This window comes from Haliotis rubra, unplaced genomic scaffold, assembly GCF_003918875.1.
Source record: "Haliotis rubra isolate DU_JTF1 unplaced genomic scaffold, ASM391887v1 Scf293, whole genome shotgun sequence".
NCBI lineage: Eukaryota > Metazoa > Mollusca > Gastropoda > Lepetellida > Haliotidae > Haliotis > Haliotis rubra.
In genome coordinates this window covers 513,770-527,683 of record NW_025766961.1, presented here as the reverse complement: position 1 = coordinate 527,683, position 13,914 = coordinate 513,770, and the positions used below count along the sequence as shown (strand labels likewise).

The 13,914-nt window shown below is 38.9% G+C and overlaps 1 protein-coding gene across 9 annotated transcripts in view; it reads right to left on the bottom strand.

Moving 5' to 3' along the window:
• Positions 1-3,645: 3,645 nt before the first annotated feature.
• The window catches only part of LOC124282128 (protein tweety homolog 1-B-like), a 30,513-nt gene continuing 20,244 nt past the window's right edge, over positions 3,646-13,914 (bottom strand). For 4 of the 9 annotated variants that reach the window (XM_046718097.1, XM_046718098.1, XM_046718101.1 and 1 more), the window contains one exon: positions 3,646-13,271. In XM_046718097.1, coding sequence (XP_046574053.1) covers positions 13,176-13,271 — 96 coding nt within the window. In that variant the 3' untranslated portion in view covers positions 3,646-13,175. The remainder of the gene's footprint in view (positions 13,272-13,914) is intronic. The other 5 variants (XM_046718099.1, XM_046718100.1, XM_046718103.1 and 2 more) reach the window with 2 other exon arrangements.

Sequence of the window (13,914 nt, the reverse complement as noted above, 5' to 3'; positions counted from 1 at the left end):
GAAAGTCCTAGTAGACTTCGTCGATTTCCCCTTGGAGGTAGACGCTGCCCTGGGGGTGCGGAGTCATGCGTTGTGTTGAAGTAGAAGCCCTCTTAGTCTTTGGCTGAGACGACGGGATATCTGGGGATGCAGGACGCTTCTTGGAGACGGCGGACTGCGTCCCACGCCTCTCCTCCGAGGGTAACTCTAGCGGAACACCAGACGGGAGGGGGTCGTCCGACAGCAGTTGACAGGGGTTCAGATGTATCAGCCATGGCTAGACTCTGCTTACGTGACCTATCTGCTGCGCGTCTCAAGACGCAAAGTAAATATTTGTCAAAAGCAGAATTAGACAATTTATTACAGTAACTGCAACGTGAAGAAAATGAGCATGGTGCAGTACAGCTAAGGCATAATAAATGCGGATCAGCAGCAGAAAAACGTAACCTGCAAACAGTACAGATTTTCATCAACGTAAACTACTGAACAATCACGGCGTCCTGTGAATAAACAGCAGAAATACGAATAAATATCAATACATGATTGTTGAAGGATACTAGCTAAACCTCTATAGATGACTTAAAGAGGTAACTAAATAAGAATAATCAAAGGATATAGTGTGTAGGGAGACACAGGCGCTCTCACATCCTGCTCACTGGGCGAAGAAGGAGAGAGTGAACCATGTGGGAAGCGGTGGCGCCTCCTTTCCCGCGCATTCGGAAAGGGAAGTAACTCGTGGTGAGTACTAATTAGTGATCTTACATTGAAGGGAGCTTCAATTAGGGAAATAAAAGTGTTCCACTATGTTCGCAAGAAGAAGAAGACAAGCAAAAGAGCATGAGTCAGGATAAGAAAAAATAAACAAGTATATCATGAAAGTAGTGAACTCTTCTTTTTCAGTGTTCTACAGAAAGTCCTAGGCCCAGTTCCACAAAGCAATCACAGCATTAGACATTCATAACTCATTTACTGTTATAGACACATGACAGTCTTAGAGCAACAGTCACTTCGTTGAAGTGCCCAAGTGCCCTTGTGGCTGGCTGCTGTAGCATGTGAATGAGTGAGAGATGGTTTTATGCCACTTTAACTAAGCAATACTCCATCAATATGTCTGGGAACACGAGAAATGGGCTTCACACATTGTTCCCACGGAACCTACGAGGGGATATTAAACAGTTCTAATTATCACCATGAATTTATTGAGAAATTAAGATGAAAATTTGAAGGTAACATCAGTGATCCTTATCCAGTTAATGGACCAAAAACTATTTACTTCACTTTGTTCAATCCTGTGCTAGTTTATCCTAAACACGAGTAACCCCAAGTATGGAGAAGATTGAGGCGTGTTATCAAGTTTTTGCACTTGAAGGGTTGTACTGCCTGACAGATTCACAAGGAAATGAATCTGTTTATGGTGAAGATAGCACATCTTATGATACTGTTATGAGATGGAAAAGGAATTTTCAAACCGGTCATATCTTCCCCACAGATGAGCAAAGAAGTGGATGCCGTTTTGACGATACCAATGAGGTCATTCAGTAGGTGGAGGGTTGGTTTTCCATGAAATCAGAGGTTCTATTCAGGCAGTCTGTACAAGGTCAAGAAATGTTGGGAGATATGTGAAACTCTGGATGGTGACTATGTAGAGAAGTCTTAAGGACAAGAGTGAGCGAGTGAGTTTAGATTTACCCCACACTCAGCAATATTCCAGCTATATGGCGGCGGTCTGTAAATAAGTGAGTCTGGACCAGACAATCCAGTGATCAACAGCATGAGCATCGATCTGCGCAATTGGGACTAATGACATGTGTCAACCAAGTCAGTAAGGCTGACTACCCGATCCCGTTAGTCGCATCCTACGACAAGCATGGGTTACTGAAGATCAATATTCTAAAACCGGACCTTCACGGGTCATTTAAGGACAAGAAATCAATGTATAGTTACTACCCTGACTACGTCTTGGTGACAAGCAAAAACTTTAATCACTAGGCTACCCCACCGCCTCTTCCTATAACATGTAAATCCAAGGTCACCCTAACTTTCTCCTTCTGATATTAGTGTTATGACAAGGAGCATGCTTAACTTCAAACACTGTTTCATATATACTAAGCAGCAAAAGAAACGTCAGTTTGGAATTTTCCATCGCAGAAACGGATAACTGTAAACTCATTTAATGTTTTGATTGTATATTTTTGACAACATCTCCAACTTCACCTGAGCAAAGAGATTCCTGCCCAAACTCAGAATGGAACCCAGGAAATGGTCTCAAAAAGGCAACCTGATCTTGGAGATGGTACAGTGTTCTCCATGTTTTTCATGCAACTCATGCTGCAAGTGTTGTTCACAAGGACCAGCCCTATAAAATGCACCCTCAAACTTGGTTGAAACATTCACATTACAACGTCAGCAGGATGCCGCGACTCACGACAGCTGAGGAACCAGGCGCTAGGAAGACCTGAAGCTGGCCACACTGCACAAGCTGTTGCCAATCACTTCCAGGTCAGCGTTCGGACCATCTACAGGCTGCAGCAACGTTTCCGGGCCACCAACACCACAAATGATCACCCCCGTACTGGCAGACAAAGGGTGACCACAAGACAACAAGTCCGCCATGTTGTGCGACAGCATGTACAGAATCCCTTCATGCAGTCATCCTAAACAGCATGCCAGACAGTGGGAACACCCGGAAGAGAAATCAGTACTGATACAGTACGCCGACGTCTTAACAGCGGGAACCTCTTACCATGGACCTATCCTCACCCCTCGTCATCGCCGCGAATGTCTATAGTTTGCCTGAAACACCAAAACTGGCGATACAGGCAACAGAGAACTGTTCTGTTCACAGATGAGAGTCAGTACTGCATATCAACTGCAGATGGCAGAAGAAGAATATGGCGACGACGTGGCCAGCGTTACTCAGACCAATGTGTTATGGAAAGAAACTCATGGGGAGGTGCAAGCATTATGGTATGGGGTGGAAATAGGCCTGAACAAGAGAGTGGGTCCTGTGGTGTTCCAGAACCTTGGTCCAGGGAGAGGAGGCAGCGGTGCGCTACATCGACCAAGCTCTCAGACCCCACGTCATACCACATTTCGCACGTCACCAGAACAACATTTTCCAGCATGATAACGCCGGGCCCATACTGCCAGAGCTACACAGGACTTCCTGCAGCACAAGGGTGTCAACATTATGCAGTGGCCAGCCCTTAGTCCTGATTTAAACCCAATTGAACATCTTTGGGATGAAATTCAGTGGAGACTGAATAAAGTCGAACACAGCCGATTTATTGCACCAGGCCTTTCTCAGAGTGCGGTTCCAGGTGCCAATGGCCTTCATCAATCGATTGGTGCACTCCATGCATAGGCGCTGTGCTGCAGTTATTTCCACTCATGGTGGTCACACTAGATACTGAAGTCAAGAGTCTGAATAGACTGCAAATGTTCACGTAATGTCTTGAACGAGTTATTCATTGATGTGTCAAGATATTGTAGACAAAAAACGTTTTTGATCCGCTTATTATGTCCATTTCTGTAATGATTTGATTACAGTGCCTATCCAATTTCGAATTCGTACTGACGTTTTTTTTGCTGCTGAGTATGTAAAGAGTACATTGACCAATATAGCTGCAGCCCTCTGTTGTCAATAATGGATCCACAACTCAGGTATAGTTATACAAAACTTTATTAATGATGTTAGGCATTGACTTTCAATGTGTACAAAGAGCATTCTCATTAAAAAAAAAGAAGATCATGCTGCAAAGAACAAGAAAATTATTAAAACATCAAACTTCAATGGTGGGAAATAGCTATACATAACAGTAAATGTAGAACAAGGTCAGAATAAACTTACGTGTACAACAATGTGATCTTCTAAAGTGGAAAACAGCAAAAGCATATGTGTGAATAACAAGGTATTCACCAGCTTGCAGAAACCAGAACTAATAGGGCACAGCAGACTCAGTGATGAAATCCTGAGTCAATTATTATACAGAAAGGGAGACAACTGTTGGTTTGGCAATTTTATTAATGTGTAATGACATAAAATCAAATACAGTTCAAATACTGTTGAAAGCAATTTGATTCTCCCTAACACTAAAACTGTCTATTTTCATATGTATCAAATCAAAATTAGTATACATGTTTTCAGCTTTTTGGTTTAGTTCTGAAACTTTAACTATGAATCGGAACCACTTCAAAAACTGTCAAAAAAAGCTTTCCCTGTTTTATTTCTGTTCTGTTACTGAAAGAGTGGGCAGTATATTTCCCAAAAGTAATATCATGAAAGTTTCTCTATCACAATTCCTATTGAGTGTTAGTCAAACTGGTTGTATAGTCACAACACTGAGACAAGTGCCTCTTCATTCGACACATTCCTTTGAATCATATTATAAAATCATCACATAAATAAACACATTACTATTTTACATCACAATAAACTGATTAGAAGGTGGAGACTGTATTGAAGAACCAATCAGTATGACATCACTTTTACATATGTTGACTTACCAGCACATGGAGCTCTATTATCACCAACATCCTTATCACAAATACAGCGGTGTGCCAGGCATATTATGAGGAATGATCTATAACTTGTATTTTGGCACATATAGCCTCGTGGACTACTTGTATGTGAATGAGGAAGCTTGTATAGACCAGTCAGCAATCTCACAGTGAGTTGTGCTTTATACAGTTTGAACAGTATATCAGTTTGAAGGTATGTCAGCCTGTTGCAGACAAACCAAAGTGATGTAGGCCATACAGCCACTGTGTTCTTCGAACCCATAAAACATGGATGGTTCTGACAAACCTAGAAACATAATCAAGGCAAATGTGGGATTCAAACAAACCATCATAGCCTCTGGCCGTTCCAAGGAGCCGACTCAGTGCCTGTGTAACTGAGTTTGGTTCCAAGGAGTGAGCAGCGGTCCATGGCTGTATAGTAAATTGCCAGACACTATCAGTTAACCATAGAGCACCTTCCACCTACTGACAATGCCAGGCTGCCATTGTGACTGCCTGATCAGCACACTACAGCTGGAGATCCTTGTCCAGGAGGACCATGCTCTGTGTACAGATCCTCGTCCAGGAGGACCATGCTCTGTGTACAGATCCTTGTCCAGGAGGACCATGCTCTGTGTACAGATCCTTGTCCAGGAGGACCATGCTCTGTGTACAGATCCTTGTCCAGGAGGACCATGCTCTGTGTACAGATCCTTGTCCAGGAGGACCATGCTCTGTGTACAGATCCTTGTCCAGGAGGACCATGCTCTGTGTACAGATCCTTGTCCAGGAGGACTATGCTCTGTGTACAGATCCTCATCCAGGAGGACCATGCTCTGTGTACAGATCCTTGTCCAGGAAGATCATGCTCTGTGTACAGACACCTGCAGCACTATCTACATGACGCTGAGGCCTGGCTAAATAACAACCATTATTCCATAGAAATGATATTTCATATTTGAATGCAACATGTTATTTCCTTACTGTGGATGTGGCAAAGTTTAAAAGATGTGAACTGCACAAAAAACACTTAAGACGTAAGCATGAATACATCACAATGTGCAACTGCCAATTAGAAAAGGAGTTTAAAATAGATTTCATTTCACCCTGTGAGGTAAAAACACATAGATCATAAGTATCTTAAACAAGGATATTTCTGAAAAGTGGAAATATCCTGTTAATATTTAAAACAACACAACATACTAAAATGGTCAAGTCTTACCTGACAAAACAGTTGGCTAAAGCATGACCCATCAGTGTTAGAAATATGAAATTATTCCTAATAAGACAAGATTGCAAAGGGTTCAGTGTTTCTGACAAACAACATCGAACATTAGGCCATAATAAATCATTTGATTTACATTTGTGCCTGCCACATGTCATTTTATCCTTTACAATCAGCCACAGATGCAAAAAACTCACTGTCCAATCGCTAATGTCTTTACTTTATGAAATACACTACATGATAATAACAATACTTCAATTGTATCTGTTGACAATAATAGCAGACAGATTCCTGGATCAGTTTGTTAAAAAAGTTAGTAAACAAATAGAACCTCCTCCTACTACTACTATTTTTATACATTTAGATCAAAATCTAAAATTTAATTTATTGTAGCTTCAACAAATATTAGGTACAGATGTACTCTAACACACAGATCAGAAAAACAAAGGCAGAGCTATGGGGAAGCAGTGTACACAAAGTCAGAGATCAGCAGGGTGATAAAACCAGTATCACATGGTACCGCAACATCCTGGTGATAACTGCTATATCACATGTCTAACAATCATCACTACTTCAGCCTATGATCACAGATTATCAAATCAGTCTGTATAAGTGTTATCATGTTATGTGACATATTGCAGACATATAATGTGATGAATAATATTGATCAGTCAAAGTTCAAAGTGAACATTAAACCTCAGGATAAGACAATGCAGCTAAATAATCTTACAAATGTCGTCTTTAAAAAACTCTATACCTGATGACTCTAATCATCACTTTCTGATCATTGATTAAATCTTCGAACCAAATACTTATAGTATTTTCATGAGAACCAACTCTATAGTTTCCAGTTTTCTGTGTTGTAAAATGGTAAAAGACAAAATATTAAAATGGTCAGACCAAATTGTTGTTTGTTATAGATGAGCCTATCGAATCTTTAAAAAAATTATAAAAAAGTGTATTTGATTGAAATATTTTTGGATATTATTTATGTTAAAACCTTTTTTTCACTGACAAATTCAAAAGAAATTAACCATGACACAAAATAAACATTATTTTGCCTGATCTCATTACATTTTACCACAAACATCTGTAACACAAAACATTGAACTGGTTTGGATTGACAAATCTTTAGTTATCACATTGTAAACTTGATAACCAGTGTTATACAAGTTGCTAAGATACACTTCTGTGTAAAAACACAACACCTACACAGAGACAACATGCTATTAAAAGTCTATAAACATAGCATCCAATACATAGATTTCATCTATCACATGCATCCAGGCATTGGCTTGACTGATACTATTACTGATAGAAAAGTATAAAAAATTTAAACAATGGAATGTACACAACAAAGCAAACTAGATGACATACAAAAATAGTACCAAAACAATAAACATTCTATCTACACCTTTAGCTAGGAACACATGTTGGCACTAGCAAAATATGCATAGCAAAATACACATCTTGAAAACATTTTGTCTGTCCATACTTCACAGACCTTAGGAAAAGAGCTTATTTATAAAGTCAAAATAAATGTCATGACATAAGTGTATATTTCGATGTAGTTTACCGAATATAAGTAAAAATCGTTGTCCTGATTTTAAATTTGTATTGCTTACTACGTCATCTGTTAGGTAGCTCTTCCTGGAGAAATCCAGTTATTCACAAAAACAAAATTATTTGGTCTTTCAATAAAATCTGTTTAGAATGGACAAAATACTTAAGAAAATAGTGATTGACTGGCTTAACACATTTGAAGTACTGCTGCAAAAATAAACTAATCTATTGCATCCTGGTGACTGACTAGACAACACATAAGAAAGTAAAGATCAATGGATGGTATGATGAGGCGACCGTCACATTGAAAGTGTGTGCTCGCCAATATAACTTGGTGTGGTTTGTACCTGTCATAGGACCCTGGCAAATACATTCATCAACACTGATATCAACATATATAGGCTTAACATTTGCAAGACAGGTAGCTTTACATGATTACTGCCTTGGCATACATAAATCTTGGAAACAGATCAGGCTTGATTGTGTTAATATTGATGCCTAGTGTTGAATACCCTGGTGTTAATGGTATTCAGAGTTAATGGTGTTAAATATCCTTCTATCTATGCTATAGAATCAGTGTTAGTATAGTCAGGGCCAAAATCAATACCTATCATCCAGTATATTTGTAGGGCGTCTCATGCAAACACTGAAACAAATGGCTGGTAAACTGCATTAGCACGAGTACTGTGGATGATGATGAGCAAGCTTGTAGCACACACTGACGAGACTGCTGGTCATTGCATATTGATTATGATTAGAACTGAGCTGAAGCTGTAGCACAATTTGCAGGAACTGCCATTATGGTAAAAATAACAAATGCAATTAGAAGCTGGCCTGTCTCCATGTACAGCTGGGATAACCTTGCAACACAAATTGGTAACTGTTTATGATATTTAGTACACGACCGCAAGAATGGGTGATCGTTGTAACTGAAATGTGAAATGTCCAGATCGCTATTACACACTGATATGACTAAATGACAATTTGCCTGAATTATGTCAGCTTTCCTTCCAAGTAATTTTCTAAAGTGATGAGAAACAAGATGATTACAGGTAATGTGGCCTAATCCTGGTTACATCCTGGTTGGCCTTGTGACATACTCAAATACAACAGGACCCAGAAATGAAGCCAATCAGTTATTTTGGAAACAAAACAGTCAGTCTGTTTCATGACTAGAGTTGATTAATGACAAGAATACTATCTTATTGAGCCAATCCCCAAGGACAATGAACATCCATCTAAATGAACACTGTCACAATAGAAAGAGTCTGATGTGTTTTTCATTGAGAGCAAGCAAATATGTTGCTACATGTTTACAATAAAATGAGCAGCCTTTGCTTTGTCAAATGAGGATTATTCCTATTCTGAAATATCTTCATTTTAAGGTTAAAAAAAAATTGCTTCAATGTCAAGGCCAACCGACTGTACCTTTCTTTTATTTTTGAAATACTGTTAAGAATCAGCTTTGTTAAGTCATATTTCCTCTATTAAACCAGATTGTGGCTTTGAGTGTCTGTCCCATCAGTACATGTAGCTGGCTTACAGTGTTACAACTGGCCACCATGTAAATATCATGTATAGCTCAACAATGAAAGCCCGGTAAGGAAGTCTCTATATACATTACAGCAACCGTATAGCAGACAGCACTAGGACAACAAGAGTATTATACAGGAGGATACATAGCATTGATAAACAGAATCTAAAAATAACAAAATCAAACTATAATCTATAAAAAATACACACTTGAGATTATGTCACTGATGTACTCAAAATATCAGAAACTTCAAATCACTTTGCAACATACAAATGAAATATCAACAATAATTATGTTTCATTAAATTATTCATGCTTTTGTTTTCTTTCAGGATTGCTTTCTGGGGATGCACCTACATTTCTGACCTTGTGCGTTTAACTGGGAGTCAAGAATATACAATCAGTTGAAAAAAGACATTTCTGACATCATCAAACGTAATGAAAACAACATGTATATGAGTATGTTAAGTACAATTTTATATAATTTGGTGATTTGAAATTTGCTGACATAAAACAATCAACATGAAATTGAGGCATATCTATACATTCAGAACAAACATATTATAACCACAGAACAAACATATTATAACCAGAGGAGTTGCAGACGTCTAGAACTCTCAGCTAAAATGAACAAGGATATCTCTGGACATAAAATACTTTTGTGTAACACCATACCCTCATATGTTTACAAAACACATCCAACCAGCCTACTGGGACAGCTCTGTTACAACAGCAACAATGTCCTGATCATTACTGCCACACACCAACACTGAAGCTTCTGCAGATCAACATAACAGAATAGGTACATATATATTTACAGGGAGAATCAATTCATAAAGGCGCAAGTGAACAAAAGCGTGAATCTGGTGAGTACTGCCTTTGCTCCATAAGAAATTAGAAGTCAACGCAACAATCTTTGAGAAGCTGATGTTAAAGGGATTGATGTCCCATTGCCATTTAATTCTACAGAAACTGAATATTTCACCTACAATTAGAATGCAGAGTTGTCATTGAGCCAATGTATGTAAATAAAAGGGTAGAGAAAACTTTCCAGGTAGAGAAAACTTTCCATGCAAAGTGTGTCAGTCTGGCATATTTCGTGAGTGTATCTCTGTATGGTTGGAAGGAATATTGGTAAGCTATCAGACTGCAATTCTATTGTAAGTGCCATCACTTGAGCATGATGTTGCACATTAAAATCATTATAACAGAAATATCTTGGTTCAGATCCTAGTAGAGTTTGGTTTCAGTTTGATCAGTATCTCAGTTTTATACTTGCACATCAGTGTGGCAGATGAGCGTAGAGTGGCACTGGTCAAAGACACTCACCTCTCTGGTGAACCTAACTCAAGAAAAGTGGGGTATACTTGTAACTGAAGCTGCTTTCCTACAACCAACTGTGGATGAAATACAGGTTTGACTTTGGTTTAAGACCAATTGCATCAGTACTTCAGTAATACTATGACATGTCTGTTTCATGCAGGAGGAGAGCTAAGTGTCATGTGAAATGTCAAAGCAAACCAAGGAGAAAGGACAGAATACCGAAAAAATAAGTATGAAAGATGAGACAACAGCTTTGACTGATCCGAACAACAAATGTAACTTCATGTACTTGTGCATATTAACAATGGCAGAAATAGACAAATTCACAACAATCATCATTCGATGATGTGATGACTTCAGTCTTCTCTTCACTTGACAATCACAGCCTTGGGCACACATCCCATGCTCTTGTCCAACTCACCACCATGTACAATTGAGTGGCACTGGTAATCAACAAGTGTCATTCAAATATCAATGGAACTAAACAAATTTGGATAGAGATACAAGACATCCCTTCTAAGTACCTGTTTTCTGTACAAACTCTGTAATGAACACATGTAAACTATGCACTGTTATGTAAATGTTCTGTCGTTATAGAGGACGCTTATCAAACTCATTTGCATATAGGTTAGTGGCTCCTATTAGAACAGGTGCAAACTACTCCAAATCTTTTATGTTTTCAATATGTCACGCTGATGAACCATCGTCCAAAGGAAACAGCCAATCCTGTGTGACACTATGTCCCAGATCTCAACACCCTATATACAGAGTGAGCAAGTTTTATATACACAACACAAGACACCATTTCAACAATCAACTGGACAACAGTCATCTTTGGATATCATCAGTGTAAGTACAAGAGAGCAGTAGCACAAGCAGCATGTTCTGAGGATGAAGAATAAAAGGAAAAGTCTATGGACATACAGACATGGTAAAAATGGAAGAGTACACTTTGAGGTGATTCCATCAATGCTGAAGCAGGGTTGTGGATATGCAAGGATTGTCTCGAACCTCTTCATGATGAAATAAGATGGAAGATTCCACTTTCCAGCAATGCTGATGGAGGATATTTACATATTTATCTCCTACTTCTAACTTGAAATATCTCAGCAGATACTAACAACCATTAGTCAATAGGAGTCAGTGTGGAGCTAACCATGTCATCACGGCTCAAGGCAGATATCTTGTAAATAGATCTTGGGCATCAAGAAGTGGTCCTTCCTGATTTTCACTTGTCTGAAGACTAGTGTCTAGGTCTAACCCTCATCAAATATCTTCTTTGTTGAAGAATCAAATGTACAAACAGGAGAAAGGTCACCTTAAACTGGACATGGCATGCATCTGACATTAACCTGGTAGTTTCTCCTATGAACCAGGTATTCCATTTAATGAACCTGCTACTTCCTTCTATGAACCGGGAACTCCATTTTTTCATTTCAAAATTTGTGCGATGAGCATCATCATATTCAATACTGGTACATGATTTAGTCACTGACATTTCCATCAGTCATGTTTTGAGTTCTGTTTATCTTCATCACATTTTCCTCACATTCAAAGTCTTAAAATCTTCAAAGACAATAATCTTAAAATCACTACTGTCATCACTTTATCAATTAACACATTCATACTGGTGGTGACGGTAGATATTTAGGGGATAGTTGTTTGAGGAAACAAAGATTGACTTATTAATGGGATGTCATGTTTGGGTCATTGTCAGTTATGTGAACTTGATGAAGAAATGAAGACAATTACGGCTGATGAGTCTGTTAAGTACTGTAAGTACATCAGATGTAGGTAGATACGGTTCCTCTTTAACACACACCTGCCTGGCGCCAAGAACTGCAGGTACATCAGAGGTAAATAGATACGGTTCCTCTTCAACACACACCTGCTTGGCACCAAGAACTGCAGGTACATCAGATGTAGGTAGATACAGCTCTTCTTTATCACACACCTGGTCGGCGCCAAGTACTGTAAGCACATCGGATGTAGGTAGATACAACTCTTCTTTATCACACACCTGGTGGCGCCATGTACTATAGGTACAGCAGGTGCAGGTAGATACAGTTCTTCTCAAAGACACATTCTTAGATTGAGCTATTAAATATAGGGTGCTGTATTTCATGTCTGTGAACTTTCTCTCCACATAATTCATGGAGTCAGATAGTACCTTGTCTTAAAGGTACATAACCGGTGTTCACTTGTTTCACTCGTAATGATTTGTCAACTTTGTAAGCACCTATTGTCAATAGTAACTTTCAGTTATTTATAAATGAAGTATTCATGACTGGTACCCGGCAGGTAGATACATGGACCAAATCCAACCACCCATGGATACAGTGATATACTTTTGGTTGAAACGACTCACCAAGGTCACAATCTGACATCTGTAAAAATACTATATTCTATTACACTATTCCCAGTAAAAGCTATGTAGCTCTCTTTAACAAATCATTTTTTGAAATCATATGATCATGTTATTTCAGCACCATTACATGAGAACTTCAGGTGAGTATTGAGAATTAGAGATGCTGAAGTAGTGAAGTGAACTGGAAATATTGGTGAATCCCTTCAGCCCCAGTTAGATATGGGCGATACAATCACTGGTCCCCGGCACTTCTACATGAATGAGCAAGTTATGAGCAGAATTCAGTATTTGGTGTCTTCAGGTCAGCAGTAGGTAACAATCTCATAAATCTGGGCAGCCCCAGATACTCTCACCTTCCGATGAGGTTTCACTCTCATCTTCCATCATAAACTACATCTACATTACACAATGTTGGGTAAACCAGAAACATGTCTAAACATGTTTAAGGGCAAATGGAGCGAAGGAATAAAGAAACTTTGTCACATATGTGAGGACATTAACTAAAATAGTTCCAGTGTAAACTCAATCTATTGAATAAAAAGTTTAAAAGGATGTACATCAATATACAAAATGTAATGACTACAGTTCTGAGCTAAAAATATATCTGACAATAAAATCATTCAATCAAATGAGTCAGTGCTCATTTCTGCTGGTGGTCATGTGATCCGTTCTTCCCTGGCTGCCTCATGTTTCACTGGATCCCTGCATGGCCCCGGGGTTGGGGGCCAGGTTATTGTACTGCTGCATACTGCTATACCTCCCAGGATGGTACTGAAAGTCATGTAAACAGAAGTACAGCATATATAACTCGCCACTATCCAAGCCATGCATGTTAGAATGCATACAGCAGCTAGGCTCTGGTCAGATGATCAAGGAAGGCCGCAGAGGGGACAGGTGAGCAGGGACAACATGATCAGACACAATGAAGGAAATAAAGCCTTTTGTGATAGGTAGGGTAATGACAGAACACCATGGTTACCATAAACTGTGTATCCAACATCCAACTGTCCTACAGACTGGTCTTACTGACAATGCAACAACGGAGGATGACGTCATAAATGATATGACATTACCGGATTAGTCTTTATGGTGTGATGTCAAAATGGAAAACTGATGTTGCATTGGAAAAGGTAATCTACAATATGATACAGTAGTCACCAATGTGATGCCGTAGTTAAAGATTTATAACAAGCCTTTGGGAATTAGTCATCTAATAGTGAAAATGTTTGTAGACTAAAGTATTAGGACACCAAAATTGGTACTGTTAATCAAAACAATCTGTATACTTTAAAACTTAGCCATTCACTGACTTGAATACACACCATCGAATCCCAAAACATTTTTACGGAACTGCCTGTTAGATAAACATATCTGTGCTAAGTTCTACCATAAGGATGTTATACAAAAGACGGTAACTCCTTTG